General features: G+C 35.0%; 1 protein-coding gene across 4 annotated transcripts in view; it reads right to left on the bottom strand.

The window, feature by feature from the left end:
- Window positions 1–19,009, bottom strand: part of ARAP2 (ArfGAP with RhoGAP domain, ankyrin repeat and PH domain 2) — a 126,939-nt gene that overhangs the window by 57,154 nt on the left and 50,776 nt on the right. For all 4 annotated transcript variants that reach the window (XR_014317470.1, XR_014317471.1, XM_082760165.1 and 1 more), the window contains exons 10-16: window positions 13,638–13,753; window positions 12,242–12,441; window positions 11,314–11,399; window positions 10,466–10,648; window positions 8,206–8,380; window positions 6,474–6,608; window positions 2,168–2,312 (exon numbers count right to left, since the gene is read on the bottom strand). Coding sequence is in view for 2 of the 4 variants with exons in the window: in XM_082760165.1 (XP_082616291.1) it covers window positions 2,168–2,312; window positions 6,474–6,608; window positions 8,206–8,380; window positions 10,466–10,648; window positions 11,314–11,399; window positions 12,242–12,441; window positions 13,638–13,753 (1,040 nt within the window). In the remaining 2 variants the exon portion in view is untranslated. The remainder of the gene's footprint in view (window positions 1–2,167; window positions 2,313–6,473; window positions 6,609–8,205; window positions 8,381–10,465; window positions 10,649–11,313; window positions 11,400–12,241; window positions 12,442–13,637; window positions 13,754–19,009) is intronic.

The following is a 19,009-nucleotide window of genomic DNA, read 5'->3' as shown; positions in this document are numbered from 1 at the left end:
AATATTTTATAACACAACATGATCTAGAGTGCTTCTCAGGTCAAAAAAATATTTAGAGGCTACTGAATAACAATCTTTTTCAGTAGCTCTAAAATTAACAAAAATGCTTAAATATAGTCATTAAAAAACAGGGAATTTTTTTTTGCTTTTTAAATTCCATGTGATCTCAGCAAGTATATTGTCATGATGTATTCAAAATTATTTGTGCGCATTTAATATTAGTAGATCAATAAACTGAACATGAAGTTGCAAATAAGTTATCGCAGAATCATACAAAATGTTGGTTGAAAGGGTCTACTAGATGCCATTTGGTCTAATCTCCTGCTACAAGCAGGACTATCACTAACCATAAATCAGACCAGCAATGGTTTCATCTAGCGAAGTCTTGAAAAAATTCAGGGATGGAGACTTTCCTGTTTCTCTTGACCACCACCCTTCTAATGAAGAGGCTTTTCCTATCACCCTGCCTGAACCTCCTGGGATGTAGCTGCTGCCAGTCATTGTACCACCTGCCACCACCAAGAAGAGTTTGGTTCTGTCATGTTTATGACTACTGTTTGAAGCTGCTGTAACTCTCAATAAAAATTAAAAACAAGCAAAGAAAAAAAAGCAATCACTATTTAAAATGGTTGGATCTTGCTTTTCTATTTTTAACTGCCAAATAGTAAGTATAGTTAAAAGAAGAGAAAGAAAACCATTTGAAACTGTGGTGGAATTTGGAAAGTCGTTGGACTCAGTTTTTAACATGTAAGTTACGGTTATGGTGTTAAATTTTTTAGCATGATTTCCTTTGTGACCTTTCCCCCTAAAAACCAAACAAATGGAGCACGCTTTTCCCTTTCAATACTGGAGATTGAGGTTTGTCTGAGTCTGGAGAACTGACCATAGATCAATTCTTCCATTTGCAATGATGCTTTGTAAATGATATGTAAGTACTTGACTCTGACTAGTAAAATAGTCATTTTAAGGACAGAACATATACAAAATATCTCAGGTAACAAAATAACTTTGAGTAGTTTCAAGAGAAGCTTCCCTGTCTCAGATAAAGCACATTAGGAGATTAGTCATTCCCTAAAAATGAAGTATTTTGCCAACAAGTTTTTTTTTTTTTATTTAGGCATTACCCTGAAGTGGAACCATTTGCACATATAGCAAGAAATACATTAGATCACATTATGGAAAAATAAAGTAGCATGTCCCCCCTCCACCCCACTCCCCCCCAGATACCACAAAGCTATGCTACAACAGAGTACTGATGACTACTTCCATTGCAATTCGTAGCACGTTGAGGCATAATCATTTTTCAGGATCTTTCCCCTATGCACACACTATCTCTGTAGTAGCTAAGGTCCTTCCTTCCCATTATCATTTCTAGAAACTTTCTGTATAGATTGCTTTTGTTGCAGACACTTCTGCTGTATAGTTCCAAACACTGCTGTATCATACAATAGAGTGATCTTGTTATTTTACACACACACACAAATTTAAGAAGTATTATGGCATTTACGACAGATCCTAAGTACAAATTAAAGCATTAGCTTCAACAAACATGTTGCCTTGATCAATCATGATCATTGATCACAACTCTGAATCTGTGTGATGTTTTTAAATGTACGAATGGAATGTGCAAGAGTTGTAAAAGAAAAACAAGACCATCAAAAAAGTTATCTTCAAAGGAACTTCACGTTCAACAGTTAAATTGCTGCCCTCAACTACAGAACAACAAATGGGTTTACGAGGCTGATAGATCTGTGACTAAAACTGAAAGAATTGTGGAGAACTGCAGCATTATCAGAAAGAAACAAAGCAAAAGTTTTGGCTTGAGGCATAGGTCAATCCCAGAAAGAAAAATGAGCACTAATTGTTCAATTTATCATCGTGTAACCTTTTAAGCACTGAGAATATGCATTACAGTTTTAATAAGAAAGAGACATATCTAATTTATGTTGCCCTTTTAAATTACCCTAACATTTTCATTACATCACTATAAAAAATAAACAAATACTACTTAGCACTTATTTCTTGAAGTCAATATAACTTCAAGCTTCCTTTTATTTTTTCTCTCTAAATTGCACGTTCAAAATTCAAGAACAAAGTGAAAAGCACGGAAAACAGCATCTTTGAAATACCTATGTTTATTTACTGAATTATTAATTTTGGAACCTACCCTCTATTTAAAAAGAAGTCTGACTTGTGCACTACAAGACAGATAACTTCGCTGATGTCAAGCATACCATTAGGAGTTGTCGTTTTATCATTTTCATAGTAGCTCAGAAAGCCACTTTCCAAAGTGCACCATCTTTTGTTGCAATCTGTGAATAAAGAAATAATAAAAAAAGTCAGTTGGTTTAATAAAAAAAAAAAATTGCCTCTTTCTGTAGAATTTGCCTCAAAATATATATAGCTGTATTACAACAGGAGTACATCTATGATGATATCTCAGTCCCACGAACTTCAGTGGGCCAGGATTTCAAATTCTGTGTTGATACTATTTAGCCTATAGGAATTCTAGCATATGGTAGTTTAAGTTATATATTTTAAGTTATATTTAAGTTATATATTTTGAAATACTATACTATAAAATTTCAAGTGTCATACACGTTAAAACTTACATCCATTGCACACTACAAGGATAACAAAAGAAACCACTATCAGAAGTTATGTTACTTAACGTTGTTAAAATACTTCAGAAAATACACTACCAAGATAGAGTAAGATATCAAATTGAAGAACAGACAATCCTTTCAAGGTACTTCAGCAGCTGAGCTCAATTCTCTCCTACTGCAGGTCCAAGAGTTGCACAGTAGTGACATTGTACAGAACGTATGCCTAGATACTAGGCTAAATAAGAGGAAACACAATAGACAGGTAGTAGCTACAACTAAAGCAGGATGGCACATTCACATAAGAATGAGTTGGAAATCTCTGCTGTTGCTATTCTCACGTGTAACTGGCAAGAGTAAATTCATTTAAACAAGACGGCAGTTCGCGGAATGCTAATGCTCATACGAATGTTCAACACGTAACAACACAGATGCTGAGCAATGGTTAAATTACCTACTTAAGAATTTTATCTTCACATAACTTTGAACTAGGTATATTAGAGGATCCAGAAATTGCCACTTATACTTTTCTTAAAAAAATTACACAAGGTGTATCTTAAAAAGAAATCTGCAGGACAACTTAAAAGCCTTATTCAGCATATTTGAGTCTAAGTGTTTACTACCTCTTGTGAACCTGAACTATGAATACAGCATATGAAATAGAATATTAATGTCTGTTTTCTACTCTGTATATTAATTCATTCAAGGTAACATCTAGTTCTTAGAATATAACTTGAGGTGCATCTATTCTCAACACTAAAGAAGCAGGACCTAAGCAAAAATACCGTTAATTTCCACAGTAATAAGACCTCTGAAGAGGTACACATATTCCAGTAACCTATTTGTGCTAATTTGGTAAAATAGAAAAGAAAAAAATCATGAATAAATAAAAAAAATAAACTACAGTTCTAATTAACCAATACTTACTTGATATGTTGTCTGATATTTCATCCAATTAGTTCATCTGTTATTCACTGAGTCATACATGTTTTGGGCACTATTTTCTTAGTATTTATTGAATATCATTCTTTCTACCTATATTGTAAATACACACTTTAAATACTGAAGTGTACATAAGTTTGAGTATTTGAAGATGTATAGGTTTACAGGAGCTGAGCACAAAACTGGGTTTGATTGTTCAGGATTTTTTGACCCCCTGGCCTTCCATCATTCCCTTCGCTAAAGTGTGCCCATTCTACAAAATAGCTCATTGCCTCAATATTGAAAGAACTGTTCAACTCTCAAGGATAATTTTGGAACACTATGGTTTTTAAACAGGGCTCTGTACAAACTTTTACATTAAAAACAGAAAGAGAAAAATTGAACTCGGGCCAAATCACTAACCTTTATTATTATTATTATTATTTTTTTTTTTTTTTTTTGATATATTGCTTTGGAATAGCAACAATGTTTGAGCTCTCTTCCTGCTGATCATCAACAGCTGTTAACTAACAGTAACTTTCCCCAGAAGTTATGCACCCCTGCTGAAACTACGGATGGCACTCCAACAAGGATACAAAAAGTTGGTTTACTCTCTCCTGCACTGAAACCCACATAGTAAAAAACTATACTGTGTTTCCAGATGCTGTACCTGGCTTTTATAAAACCTGGATTCAATTCACAGCACTGAGTGATTTCTTTGGTTTCCTTTTGCAATTGGAGCTCAGCCCACAAAGGAATACCAGTTTTCTCTGACTGCAAACAGAGCACTTAAATATTCAGCCCTTGGCAAGGCTGACAAGTGCCTCAGAAGAAATTTTTAACACCAAGGAAGAATTTAAACATTAGCTTAGTAGTTAGAGAGATGAACTGGATTCTGGCTCAAAGCTCTTTTCATAAATGTCCATAAAAAATAAAAATCAGTATAAGAAAAATCCAATATAATTGGGGGCAGGACCCAAAATTTTGACAAGTGCTCCAATCCCCTGTTAGGTACCAGTGCTCCCTCTCTGGTTCAATGAGAACTCAGCAGCAAGTCCCAACTACTTCACCCAAAGGGCTCCTTTCTTTCCTCTAGCACTGAAGAGGTAGATCACTTTGTTTCAGGTAATGTGACCTTCTTACTTGAATCTTTACAGGCCAAGAAGGGAACTGAAACTGTATCTCCCACACATATACATGTGTGGGAACCATTAAATTATTTGATGAAGATAGTTTTTCTTTCTTACTGTTTATTTCATACATAAAAATGGTATTACATTATTAAATAATATATTTTGTATACACATACATGATACAATCAATTCCCAACTATCTGCAATGTGTGTATCCCCATATTATTTCATGTTAGTGAGATTATAAGGTAGAAAACAGTTCTTGATATAGGAAAAAATATAGGAAGAAAAAAGTTTACGTATTTTAAATTGTAATAAAAAACCTTTTGTTTTTTACTTCTTACACATGGCACACTAGACACAGTCCTCAGGTAAGAACAGATTCTAATTCAAAATTGCATTTATTATTATTATTATTATTTTTTTTTTTTAACTATACTAAAAGGATATCATTATTACATTTTCCTCCCTGATCTGTCTACTAAAACTGCAAATGGTGTAATGATGTAAATGATGTAAACACATCTTCCTATACACCTGTAAAGCTGTACGCCCACCACATCTTCCAAAAAAGCACGGCAGAAGGCATTCTGTGAGCATTTAAAGTTAACTCTTCAATCTATATCTACTTACAAATTTAAACTGCATTTCTAATAAAATAGAATTAGAAGACGTTAGATGAGACAACAGCAGTATTACCTTGTATCTGCTCTCTACTTCCCTCAGCAGGGTCTTGAGTTTTTATAAATACATTTAAAAATGATTATATATGTGTGTGTGCATGCATATGTATATGTATAAATACATTATATATATATCCACAGCACAGAATACAAGGCCTGCACTTATAACAAGAGGTTTGTGGTTATTCCTGTCTTTCCCGAGTAAGCTCAGAACAGTTTCAGAACAATCGACAAAGAAGTCCTGTCCAGCCGCAGTCCAGGGCTCTGCCCAGGTCTTTGTTAACAGCTGCATCATTGCTGGGAAATGCTTACAATTCAGAATTAGTTCTGATGATCACTCAATGTTTTTGACTATTAGGATCCACAATAACACAGATACCTTAGAAGTGCAATAAATGGGAGTTATGTGCATGCTTCGATCTCCATTAAGGATCTTAAAAACATACCACCAGAATATAAACATCATCATACAAAATAAACATTTGTCAATGACACAGGATGCTGTATCAAGATATTCTTAGCTATCAATTTAACTACAAACCAGCTCATATTTTAAAAATCTACCTTGTTTGTTTAGATAGAAGAAAATACAGGAACAGAAAAAAATAAATTTATCTGACAACCTCTCAAAAATCCTAGTAGAATGACTGCTGATGATTTCTACTGTGATAATACAAACATTTTTACCATGCAATGCTTAATTTGTTGTAAAATTATTAGACGTGTCCATTTTAAATACATTTGCAAGCTTGAGCAATATCTCAGGCATTATCAATTTGGACTGTGAGAAGTCAGTGTTAAAATGGTTTCAGAAAGATAATGATTTCAAATGGAAGCTATGTTTGGCAGCTAGCAGCATCTGCCTAATTATAATTAGAATGAGAAATATTTGTATATGTTTTTATTTATCATTTTTGTTAACTGAATAATAAGTAGTTTAATTTCCTTCTTCTGTCAACCACTGAATAAAGAGATCAAGACAATCGGGATTTTCTTCATCTGAAAGAGGTCTACAGAATCAAATGAGACAATTTATCTTTTAAAAAGTAATGTAAGAAGTTAAAAAGAACCAAATTCATCCATACCATACATATTCATGTATTATTCAAATGTATGAAGTAAAACTGAAATACCTTCTTTTAATTTCTTCTCTGTAAGAAGCTTGGTAGTATTAGAAGAAACTTTGTATAAAAATTCACAAAGAAAGGTGGAATGTGAAGAATCTTCAGAGAAGCCACTTTCAAGACAGATATCATAGCTTGGGAAATCTATTAAAAGACAAAGTAGTAAGTAACATACAAAACTTCCTCTACTATAGGGTATAACTGCTTCTCCGCATACTTCTTACTGCATCTGCAGTATTTACAGATACATAGCTGCTCTCTAAAACCTTTCCTATAGCACAGATACATATTATTGATCTATTTTTATAATTATTGTTACATGTTCACCAAAACCTGCTGTTTTACATTGGTTACTACATTGCCATTTTCTACCACTGCTTGCCAATGTAACCTAAATGTGGTTTTCTAGTGTGCTATGTTTTTATTTTCATCCCTTATTGCAATATACTTAAACAGAAGGGAAGTGTTTATCTTTAGGTCTTATCTATAAGTTTACCACAAACTCTGGCAGCAGAAGGATTTCAGAGGATCACTGTGAACCTGCCATGACCCCCTATTTTCTCTGAAAAGAAGGAACAAACACCAGCTCCAACACACAGCAGTGCTGCGTTGGCTGGAAAGCTGCAAGTGGAAAAGACAGAGCCAAGACAAGCAAACTTCCTTCTACAGCCTTAGGACTATTTCACAGCATAACTAGCAAAATAAACCAAACAACACAAACCATAAAACCACCACAGCTGCTTGTCTGCACAGTGATTGAGCTCAACATCCCAGGATCTGATGCCTGTCACTTGTGACAAAGAAGTGCTTAGGCAAAACTTAAGGCACTGCATTTGCTCTGGGAAACTATATCATTCCAGAGTTTCCGACTAAAAAAAAAAAATAAATTGTGTTCAGTCTATCAAGTGTTACTTTGCTGAGTTGCATGAGCATGTCCACAATGCTGGCTGGATTAGCATTACTAATTTCTTCCAGTGTAAATCTGTGTGTGAAATTTCATCATTACCAGACTGCTTCAGATGCCAGAGAGCCCTTTTTTCCTTTTTAAGAAGGAAAAGTTCAGGTACATCCATACTCTATAATTTTCTAATTGCGTATATTTTATATACGTATATATTTTTCTTATTATAATTATTTGTGTGTGTATGCATATATATATATTATTGTTATTTATTTTTTTTTTTTAAGGAATAGCCGCCTGTTTTCAAGCGCCTGGAAACACTGATAAATTGAAACCAGGCCTGTTGACTTTCAGGGCCAAAGTCTATGATGCACAGTGGTGATCTGAAAAAGGGTAGTATGCTGGGATTGGTTGGAGAGCTTTATTTTAGGAGGAGAACTTGTGACAACAGATATAGGTACCTATAGGTACCTATAGTACTAGATAGGTACTATTTTATACAGTCAAGGTAGATATCAATTTAAATAATTTGTAATCAAAAAGCAAAGCCCCTGAGAATTACTTTAGATATATGATTAACTGTATGTACCCATTTTTCTGGTAAAAGCCTGACAGTAGAGGCAAAGCAGATAATGCTTTTCTTCTGTGTTACAAAACAACGTTATGAGGGTATGAGTCATCATAGGCTTTTTAATTATTTTTTGAAGAAATAAACTTCAAGTCCAAGTAAAATGCAAGTAACTTGCACAACTACACATAGTGCCTGACAAAATACAGCTGATGCCTTCCATTTCACTCAATATGAAATTAGAAGATCAAAATAAAGCAGGTATATCCTACCTGAAAACTTATTATGGTATAGGAATTCCATTTGCAGTCTTTGTCCAGCTTTCTTGGCTAGTAAGTATGGAGTACTGTAAACAGGATCGCCAGTAGCGCACATCACATCAGCCCCACTGAACAGCAGCATCAGAGTTTCTAGAACATCTTGTTTAACTACAGCAGCACACAGCGCCTTATGAAGAGGGAATATAAGAAGTCTGTTTAAATTAGAAAGTTATTGGTAGCAAGTCCTTGTAAATGCAAATCCTTTCACCTCTTATATAGTTCCCCTACATTTTCAAAGGCCATAACCACTGGGAAGCTGCAGGAATCATGAATTATGGTCTGAAACTATGAAGAAGGAGCAACAAGGAAAAAAAAGTCACCAACCCAAACCCTGCAAGATTTTGCTGCCACACATTTTGTATCTGCATGTTAACATTAATTAAAGCAATAAGCTGTCCTGCAATTGGGTATCTACATGAAAAATCCCTCCTTCATTTCTCTTCACACAGCACTCTACTGAAGAAAAAAAATAATTATTCCAGACCTCAGAAGTTCAACCAAAGAAACAAGATTTAATCCTTTAACTCTTATTAGGAAACAGCCTGGAATTCATAGATAGTTTTTCAAAGTCATGTTCACAGCCAGTGAGGCAACTATTGTTTAGGGTACCTTTATACTTAATAACCTTCCTTGAAATTTAAAGATCTCAACGCATTCTAGAAATTCAGGTCCCTTTCATCTTCCTATGCATGAAGACAAATGTAAATACTTTTATTCCAAAACGTGGTTCCAAAACCTTGAAATTAGAAGTACCTATGTAATTTCAGCAATCTGTTTGATAATTTTACATTATTTAGTTAATGGATCAGCTTTTCTGAAATAATAAATACAGAGGTTGCTCAACACAAGAGAAGTACTTCTCTAAAATTCAGCTGCTCTAATAAACACACGTGCATCCAGTAGGCAAAAACTGGTAAGGCAGATAGTTCAGTAGAAGTTTTATAATTACTTGGCAATGACCACTTATTACATGGTGATATCATGTCTCTATAGAGAATTTGATCATTACATCTGATGTTATTTCCCAGTAGTTAAATCATTAATTGACAGACACCTCTGTACCAGAAGAGTTCAGAAAAATCAAGCTTGTAAACCACAAAGGACTATTGCATTTCCTGTAGTCAGCAGTTATAGTATAAAATTAATTGTTAACAATAAAATTAAAACATTTAAATATCTTTTTTTTCTTTTATTTTGCAAAGAGCCATAAAGCCTAAAAATGTGTCCCGATCCCAACAGAATCAGAAAGTCATATTGGAATGTAGAAAACCCAAATTTGAAGTATAAAGATGGTTAGAACTATTTTAAAAGAGACAGTATTTTTAAACGCCTTTGTTTTTACTTCTCACGTGTATAACTCACATGCAACCTCTAACATGTGAAGAACACTTCAATTTTTTTTTTGGAAAATAACCACTGAACTACTTCAAAGCACAATAACTTAAATGTTACCACCCCACCACAGTCTTTGCATATCCTTTGAGATAATTTCACTAATATGCAATTGAATAGACTAGTTTTATAAAGTATATGCACTTAAACCCCTCTATATTCAAAAAACCCTAAAAAGTCACGACTCTGAAATAAGCAGACAGCATAAGTCAGTCAAACAGATATCAAAGCTATGCAGAATTTGATAATTATAATTAGCAATTATAATTAGCATTTTCTACTTTATAACTGTAGACAATTTGTTTCTGTTATTTGTGCAAAAGGAAACATTAGAACTCAGTTTTCATCATTTCGTTTATTCTAGCTTGTTTCATTTCCAGTTAACTACAAGCTATTATGAAAGTGTGCATTAGCTACTTTCCACTGCTGATAATGTAATCACCTATCATGGAACAATCACTCTGGAATGTTCGATGTTAGACATATATCCAAAACATACCGAGAAGGAATATAAAAAAGACAAATGAGAATTTTTGTCTATGGAGTGTGCATTTGAAAACAAAGATCTGTATTTATTGATAGCTCTGGAGTATTTATTATAGGCACCATATAGGTGCCATAACCTTCCACAAACAAATTAGAAAATCTAGAACTAAGAAATCATGGATTGACTCCTGCAAAGGCTTCATTCAGAGCTGCGAAACCCACCACTCAGGATTTTCAGTTTGTTTCTCACCAGTTTAACGAGATGACCAAAATGCACACAAATACAATTCAATACAAAAGTTATGGCAAGGGCTTACCCATTCTATAGTATTACCTTATTCAATTGTTCCTTGGTTTTGTAGGGAAAAGGTGTTTTTCTGAATTTTCCCTCTTTGTATTTTTGTGTAATGAACGCAATCCTTTTTTCTGCTGGGGCATCCATTTGCAGTTCTTCATCTGGAGGAAGATTTCCTGCCCAAAAACTGTTTGCCCTCTTATTTCCAATGATGATAAAGAGCTGGATGAAGTGCAAGAGAAAACAAACAAAATATCACGAAGGATATCAAGCTAACCCCTAAATCTTTTTCAGTTGCTAAATGTGGAGAAAAAAGTTTTACAAAGAGATAATTGCCTGCAGGAAACCTTACTCAGTCAATATTATTCATTTATAGATGACCACAGTTAAAGCCTGTGGTCATGATTTTCAGCAATAGCTACTAAGCTTTACGAAGCTAACCAGCTACAAGATTTCAAATAAACACAAAAAAATAGCAGTAGGATGTTAGAGAATACTAGCATTTCTTTTAAAGAAAACAGTGACGACTCAACCTTCCCCTTCAGCACCACTTTTAAACACCCCAAGCACCTAACCTGGTAGTGAGGAGTTTGTTTCCCTTCCTTTCCCTTCAATGAATACTGCCCATCATGACTGCTGTCCAGAAGCATTTCCATTTTTTTCCCCAAAACACAGGTGCTTGGAGAAATGCTTGGTACACATGGCTCTCAAAACCAATGCATATTTTGAATGACACAAAAGTGCAGTTACCTCCCAGAAACCTTAAGGTTTACTCTAACAGCAGCATATTTTTTTAGTAGCTATATGTTAAGACTTCTCATAAGGAAAGAACTCTTATTCATGAAGCACCTTTCAAGATGGAACAGAGTTGCAATATCTCAACATACCTCAATAAGTTCATTGCTCCAAATGCTGGCATCCATTTTTAGACTCCGGACTTTTGAGTCTCTTGGTCCTAAAGATCTGTGCTGTCCTAGAAATCCAAGAGTATTTTTACTTAACTAGCTTCACTAAAGCACTTAAACTGAGTTTCTCTTCTGCTGAGCTAACAAAAATACTTAATGAAGACAAATTTATTCTAATTATTTTTTTAAAAAAGACTAATATGTACTAGGCTTGACATTTAAATATAAAAGCACAAAAAGAAAACAACCAAAAAAAAAACAAGCAAAAAAGTGAGAAAGAAGGAAGGGAGGTGGATTGTACTTGGCACAGAAATCTAGTCCTTTTTAGCTTATAGCGTTGTAGTGAAAATTGTACTATTTAATAGTAAATAATAAGCAAAGGCTCCGATGTAGAATGCTTTCAGAAGGCTTTTTCATAAGGGTTTGTTCTGAAAGTAAAACCTAGAGAGTTATAAACTAGCTCCCTGCATCCTGCATTTTTGCATGTATTTAAATATAAAACATGACAGAATTGTTTTTCTTTTAATATCTGAAAACGCTATCATGTATTGTCAGTAAAATACGGCCTGGGGTATTTAATACCTCTAATTTATACATTGCCAATTGTTATCCTTTAGAATGAAGCCTCGCAAAAGCCAGCCATTTCCCAAGAAGCATTAGTATGTCTTGATTTCCATTAATAGTGAAGGATTATTCATCTGAGGGAAACCAATCACCATACAGGCTTGTCATTTATGCAAGGAAGTGCTTTAGAATACTCGGTATTAAAGAAGTTACATTCATTCATTGTTTGTCAAAACTTTCACAAGGATAGCACTTTAAAAATAAAAAAAGCCAGTTCAAGGACATACGCAGATATGCAAATATGACATTTTGTAGAACCCACACAGCCTCTCATTAATTACTCTACCTGCGCACTTCTTACAAATGACAACACAGAGATTGATGGATGCCCAGTCAGGATTGGGAGCTTTACAGTCAGCACAGCTCCTGTTGGATTCATTGAACCAAATCTTCTCAGCTACTTCATAATCAGAGAGAGTTTCTGCTATCGATTGCTGCAGCGCTTCAATCCAGTCTTGTTTCTCTCTTTCCGACTCGGCTGTAAAGCTGAAACAATTGACTTTTCTGCATTATTGATCTTTATTTTAAAGCCCAATTAAACAGAATCTGTAGTCTCTCTTATTTCTTACATTTATACCCAAAATCATTGTCAAAGAAATCTTCCACCACACACAGACACAAATTCTAAGATGGAAAATATTTTTTTGTCAGTGAAAACTCCGTCAGTCTGAAATCAGTTTTCAACAAAACCACTGCCAGTGAGAGCTATAAAGCTTTTGTAACATTTTAGTTATGTTCCTGAGTTACTTTCAATGCATTTCTTTATTTTTATGTTAACACATACCAAAGGTAAAGCCTGATTTTTTATTTATTTTTTTAATAAACATCATAGAATTATTTAAGGAAATGTGATGATTTACTAAGGAGTACAAGTAGACTTGCTACCTGTAACAGACAAAAATTGCTTTTTATTTAAATTGTTTTTATTTTGTTTTGTTTTTTAATATAAATAATAAACAAGCACCAACATGGTGATGGCTTTGAGAAAGTCAAAAACAACTAGCCATAGACTACCAATACATACATCTACCAACTAGCCATAGACTCAAATCACTGACAGAGACAAATTTATTTACTGGCTACTCTAGGCCACAGAGTATACAAGCAAATAGTTTGCTTTTCAGTCATTTAGTAAGTCAAGGAGAACAAAGTGACTTCTCCTGCATTACTGAGATTTCATTATAGAAACACTTCCATGTTCAAGAAAAGATTTTTACTAGCATATAGCTTTATTTTATTTTCTTAAATCATTACAAGTCACAGCATCAGCCAAACTTTCTACTGATTTCAATTGAGGATTTTTACAAGGGATGGCACATAATCAATTTTCTTTTAGAATAAAATGCTTAATATTAAATGAATGCTGCATGATATCACTTCAGCAGTTTACTATTAAGATGAAGCGAAGTTTTCAAAGTTTGGTTTTCTTCTGCCCTTGCAGAGAATGAACAAAGACGGTTACATAAAATATGAATTTGTGGGAACAGGATGCCTAGTTAGAGAGATAATAGATGAAGCACACAGCTAAACAAAGGAAAAAAATCCTTTTGTTGTTTAAAAAATGCTGAGCATTCTTAAGAAGCGTTACCTTTTCACCCAAACTAGGTTAAATCACTGCTGTAGGAAGCAAGTATTTCTTCAGTTATTTGTATACTCTGTACTGTAAATATTAAAGTTCTCACCTGAAGCTTTTATAAGGAGTAATTATTTCAAAAGATTGTTTTGCAGTCCGATCCACTTGTTTTACATTTGCCACATTCATAGGGATTAAAGTGATACCAAATCCTGTCTTGAAATCCTAAGGAAAAGGACAATAAAAGTTCAGAGAGTTATAATTCAATAATCAAGCATGTACAGCACAATTCAATCAGCAAAATCCAAGATCTGTAATACATATTTTGGCTACAACATGCAAGCTCTTTCTAATTCATTAAGGGATAAATAAACCTATACTAAAATATGTCCAAACACTACCCTTCTAATTGCTAGAATGATCTTACTTGATTGCTGGTGAGAGAAGAAACTATTAATAAAGGAAAAATGTTAAATAACAGATTGCACTAAAACGCAGAACCAAAACAGAAGTATCTAGCTTCTATCATACTGTAGTGACTAAATAATGTTTATCCATCTAAATCCTTCTCACTGACAGCAGTTTTGACTGCTTTTAGATAAACTAGTTAAAGAAAACATATAAAATTCCTTCTTAAAACATTTGGTTGTTTGTGCTTCTGATGTATTACATGAACTAATCTTCTCAAACGTGTCTTAGAAAAAGTCCTATAAAACAACTAAAATAGGGAGTTATTTGTAGTTCAGCTATTAGAGATAACTATTTTTTTGTCTTAAACCAAGAAAAAGCCTTTTTCCTCCCATGAAACACCATACTTAATATAAATCAATCGTACATTAACACAGTTGGGAAATTTTCACTGACCCCTTGGAAACCTGTCTCAAATGGACACATTTTGGAACCACGGAGAGAGACACGTTTCTGATGTCTTCTGACCACCACTGATGCTTCCTTCAGACTCTAATTTACATATTTATCTAACAGTAGTCACCTACACAAATTTAATTCATGTTTGACAGGACAAGAAGCAATGGGCACAAACACAACCCACAGGAGGTTGTGTTTGAACATCAGGAAGCACTTCTTGTGTGGATGATGGAATGCTGACACAGGTAGCCCACAGAGGTCAAGGGATCTCCCTCCCTGGAGATCTTCAAAGGCTGCCTGAACATGGCCCTAGAAAAACGCAAAGGGCTCAACGTGTCCCTTAGAGTAGAGAGGGAGGGGACTTCTGGAAGTCCCTTCCAACGTCAACCCTTCTGTGGTTTCTTGGACTATTACTACAATTCTTGAAAACATTAGCGGCATCAGGAACAAAAACAGAAACTACATCACCCAAGCAAAAGAGCCAAATCCACATATCTTACCATCTGCAGGATGCTCACTATTCCACTCCTCACATTACAAGTAGCTTGGCGTGGGCTGATAAAAACATAAGAGCACTGGAAGGAAAGACTTCGGCAGAGATACCTGCCTGTGATGAGGAGGCTGTTTTTCTAGTAAATACATATTTAAGCCTGCATCATTGACAATCGTGAGATTTTCAAAGTTTATAACAGCATTAAAGCTCACATAGAGAGGACACTTCACAAAACTCTTTTCAATTCATCCAACTATTTCAGGAACAAGCAAATAAAAATATCTTTAGCCATGATGGGTAAGGCTATATCTAATAGAAGATACAAACAAGCCTACACACTTCAGTATATTTAAAGTCATAACTTTTCAACAAGTACTCTGGATTAGCCATTCCCCGTATAATCAATTTTGAAATATTTCTCACTTTTTCTCTGCTCTCAGATCCTGTAACTTACACATTTTTATTCTCCTCCCTCATCTTCAGCCCTTCCTCCCCAAATTTTCCTTTGAATCAACAGTTTTGTTATTGCCACATCTGCTTTGGAAGAGAGCAGAGAGCTGTGTGAAGCCTACAGTCCCTAATTCACCCTCAAAGTTCAGTTATATGGAAAAAGAGTGCACAGAATAATTTCTTTTTGAGCATGAACCTGACAGTAATGAAACATTCTTAAAGTCGGACATTACCAGTGAGAAAGAGAGAAGCATATAAAATAAGGTTAAAAATTGAGAATAGAAAAATACTACTATTTTTTTTAAAAAAAAAAAAAAAACTTCCATTAGCAGCATCTTAAATCAAATGAGCAAAATGAGAAACATAGAATGAAAAAAAAACAACCAAACAAAAAAACAACCAACCTTTAACTTCCTAGAATTAAACAGTTTGTGCTTCTGAGATGTAAACTGGATGCAGGTTTCAATTATTTGTCTATAATTGGCCTTAAAAAGTCCAGATTTATAAAGGGCAGGTAACCAGACTATATTGTACCTTAAGAACAGTGCAACAAATTTATTAAGTAAATGCTGAATGGCTGCCAGAAAACATGATTAATAGGAGTTTAATATACTCTTAGGTCCTGAATAACTATTCACTGCCTTCACTGAAGGCAAAAAAACAATAACGAAGAGAAGATGACTGAAATAAGAACTACCACATTGGGCCAGATCAAAAGTTCACCTATAGCAGCTTCCCTTTAAGCACTTCCTACTGGCAACTGTCATAAGAAGAATATAAATAAGAGAAGGTACGTCCTCATCTTCCCAAATAAGCTTCCAGCAATCTAGGGACTTCCAGCTCAGAAAGCCTATGAACAAGTAGTTGCAGTCAAGCCATCACACTTAATAGCCATTGACAGCCACGTCCTCGAGGAATTTAAACAAATGCATGCTTTAAAGCCTCCATAGCATTATATTTTTAAATTTCCCAAATACAAGTTGTACAAAAAAAGTATTTGTTTAATATTTATATCTGATAACTATGAATTTCATTACACTGTTAAAGAGCTAGACTTTATTTATCTACCTATTTCATGCCGTTCCACCTTGAAATTCTCTATCCCTATTTCCTTCACTCTCCTTTTCTAAGCGCTTTTCAAGGTCCTACACAAAATGGCAAGGGTCAGGATGCCCTTTCCCAAAGCAGAGAGCCAGAAGTGGGGGGCAGGAGCACTCCCTTCTGCTTGCTGTGCCAGCCACTGTTGTTGCTCACTCCTCCCAGCCCTCCCAGCAGGGTGCAGGGGACCATGTCCAGTAGGCCAGCCCACTCAGCTGCCCACTCCTTTGCTCAGCTGGCCCAACCGGTGTCCTCGGAGCTGAAAGGAAGCACCCTGCAGACCTCAGATTGCACTCGCTTACGTATACTATTATTACAGCCACTATCCAGCCACCAAACTTCACTGTACTTGAACCCAACAGTGCAGAGCTACACAAGCTCTTTGAAATAAAATACAGCAAGTCCCAAATCTGGAACACCAACCCTCCCCAAATCCACACACATACTGAGGCAAGCAACAATCCCACTGAAAAGAGAGTAACTTTCTCATGTTTTAAATGCAGCAAGTGTGCAAGAGCTTACAGTACTCACTTTCTGCATGAGGAATACCCAAAAGTTTTAAGAAATTAGAAGTGAGAAATATTTTCAGAACAGAAGGTGGAGGTAAATTAACCAATTTAATCGGTACATTAAAGTGAAGCTATTTCTGTAATGGTCCAAACAAACTCTTTATGGTAACTGTACACTTGGCACAAACCAGGCTTGGTGATTGACAGGTATACTGGAATCTCATTTTCATGGTTCAGATTTCTGTGCTTTCAAGAGCTCAGTCTTGTTCTCCTACTTCAGAAACAGAAGTGGGAATTGGTATAGGGAAGACAGAAACGCTCCACTTTGAAAGATAAATTCATTCATTTTGAGTGCACAGGAGGACAATAGGGCCCTTCAAGCACTATACAAAGTGTGCTGGCAGCAAGACCAAGCAGTATCTTTTTGGAATATGAATTATTTTACTCCTATAGACTGAGAGCCCATTGTTCCAGATAGATTAAGCTCTGTGTTACTTTCTGACAAACGAAGAAAAGCTTAAGAAGATTCAAAAATACACAGAGAAAGCTTCTTTTTTTAAAAATATACATACATCTTAAATGCCTGTATTTATACTACCTCGATGCACTTGAATAGAGATTGAAAAAAACAGGTGACAGTTTGAGCTTTTTACAAGAAAAAACACAACTTCTTTACAGATATAATAATACATCAAAAGTATTCACTAAAGAGCACAGTAGGCTGAAAATACAAATGGGGAAAGTAGTTAACTATGGGTTAAGTATTGGCTTTCTGTTGTTCCTTCCTGAAGGACGAATGATTATAACATACAAGTCCTGTTGCCATTATCATCCTTGTCTGAAAGGCACAGAATCTATGAAAACTTAGGCATCTTTATGAAATCCTTAAATCTGTAATCAGGCTCTGACTCTTGTGGCCCTCAGTCAAAGAAGAGGCCCTCTCTACAGAACCACTCTTCTTCCTGTAAAGAATAATATTTATTCTTTTCTCTTTTTCCTCCTTCCACTCACTTTTGGAGGAGGAAACTTGGGATTGCATGCTTGTTTGCTAATATGATCAAGTCTAAATTCATCTGAACACAGGAGATCTAGATCTGCATTTACTTCTTTAGCAGCTACATTCATTTCTATAAAGGTACGATTTCCACAATGTGTATGTTGATTAAAAACAAACAAACAAAAACAACAAAACAAAACAACAACAAAAAACACATCAGCACAAGTTTACTTTTCCCCAACAGACAGAAATAACTCCCAAGTTTTGTTTTACAATTTAACTACGTTATTTTCTCATTAGAAATATCAGAACATATTTTTGTCATGTTTTTGCTGGAGGATTAAGAGAATAAAAGAAACAGCATGGAAGAAGGAAAATTGCTGCCATGATGTCAGGAGAACATATAATTTTATACACATATGTATATATACGTACTCACATACATGTGTGTATACAGGTATATATATGTAGCATATTTAGAAGGTACAGAACTCATTGGTACACAAAGTGTAAACAGTGAAACAGTACTGGTGTGTATTGGGAGTAACCCACTTTTGCAAACTGCTACATCAACAGTATTCTAAGTGTCCACCAGTTCTCTTCCACTGAAATCATGACCCCTGGGCTTTTTTGTTGTCTTTGGCTGTTAGATCTTGGCCTTGCAAGAGGGGAGAGTGTCATACACGTATGTATGTATGAGACAGTAATGGTAGAAGATACACGATAATGCTGCACGAAAAATATACTTTGCGTATACATGCATATGCACATTTATTCATGTATACTTTTTTTAAAACAAACAAACAAAAAAATCCACCTTTCTTACTATCCTACTTCTGATTTTTAAAAGGTCTATCTGTATATGTGACCCTACTTTTGTCCTACTGTCCACACACAGAAGACTCTTGACCTTTAAGCACTGTGTTTCTGATAGGAGTTCCAAAATACGACCTTACATTCTTCCTTGAATCCACCCTTGCTATTTGCAATAGCTCTTTAGGTTTACTTTGGGGAAGCTACCACAAAGTTTGTGACTATTACACTAAGACATTTCTGAAAGACTTAAG

Source organism: Aythya marila (assembly GCF_965140915.1).
Source record: "Aythya marila genome assembly, chromosome: 4".
In the NCBI taxonomy this organism is placed as follows: Eukaryota; Metazoa; Chordata; class Aves; order Anseriformes; family Anatidae; genus Aythya; species Aythya marila.
This window is presented reverse-complemented; position numbering and strand designations above follow the sequence as displayed.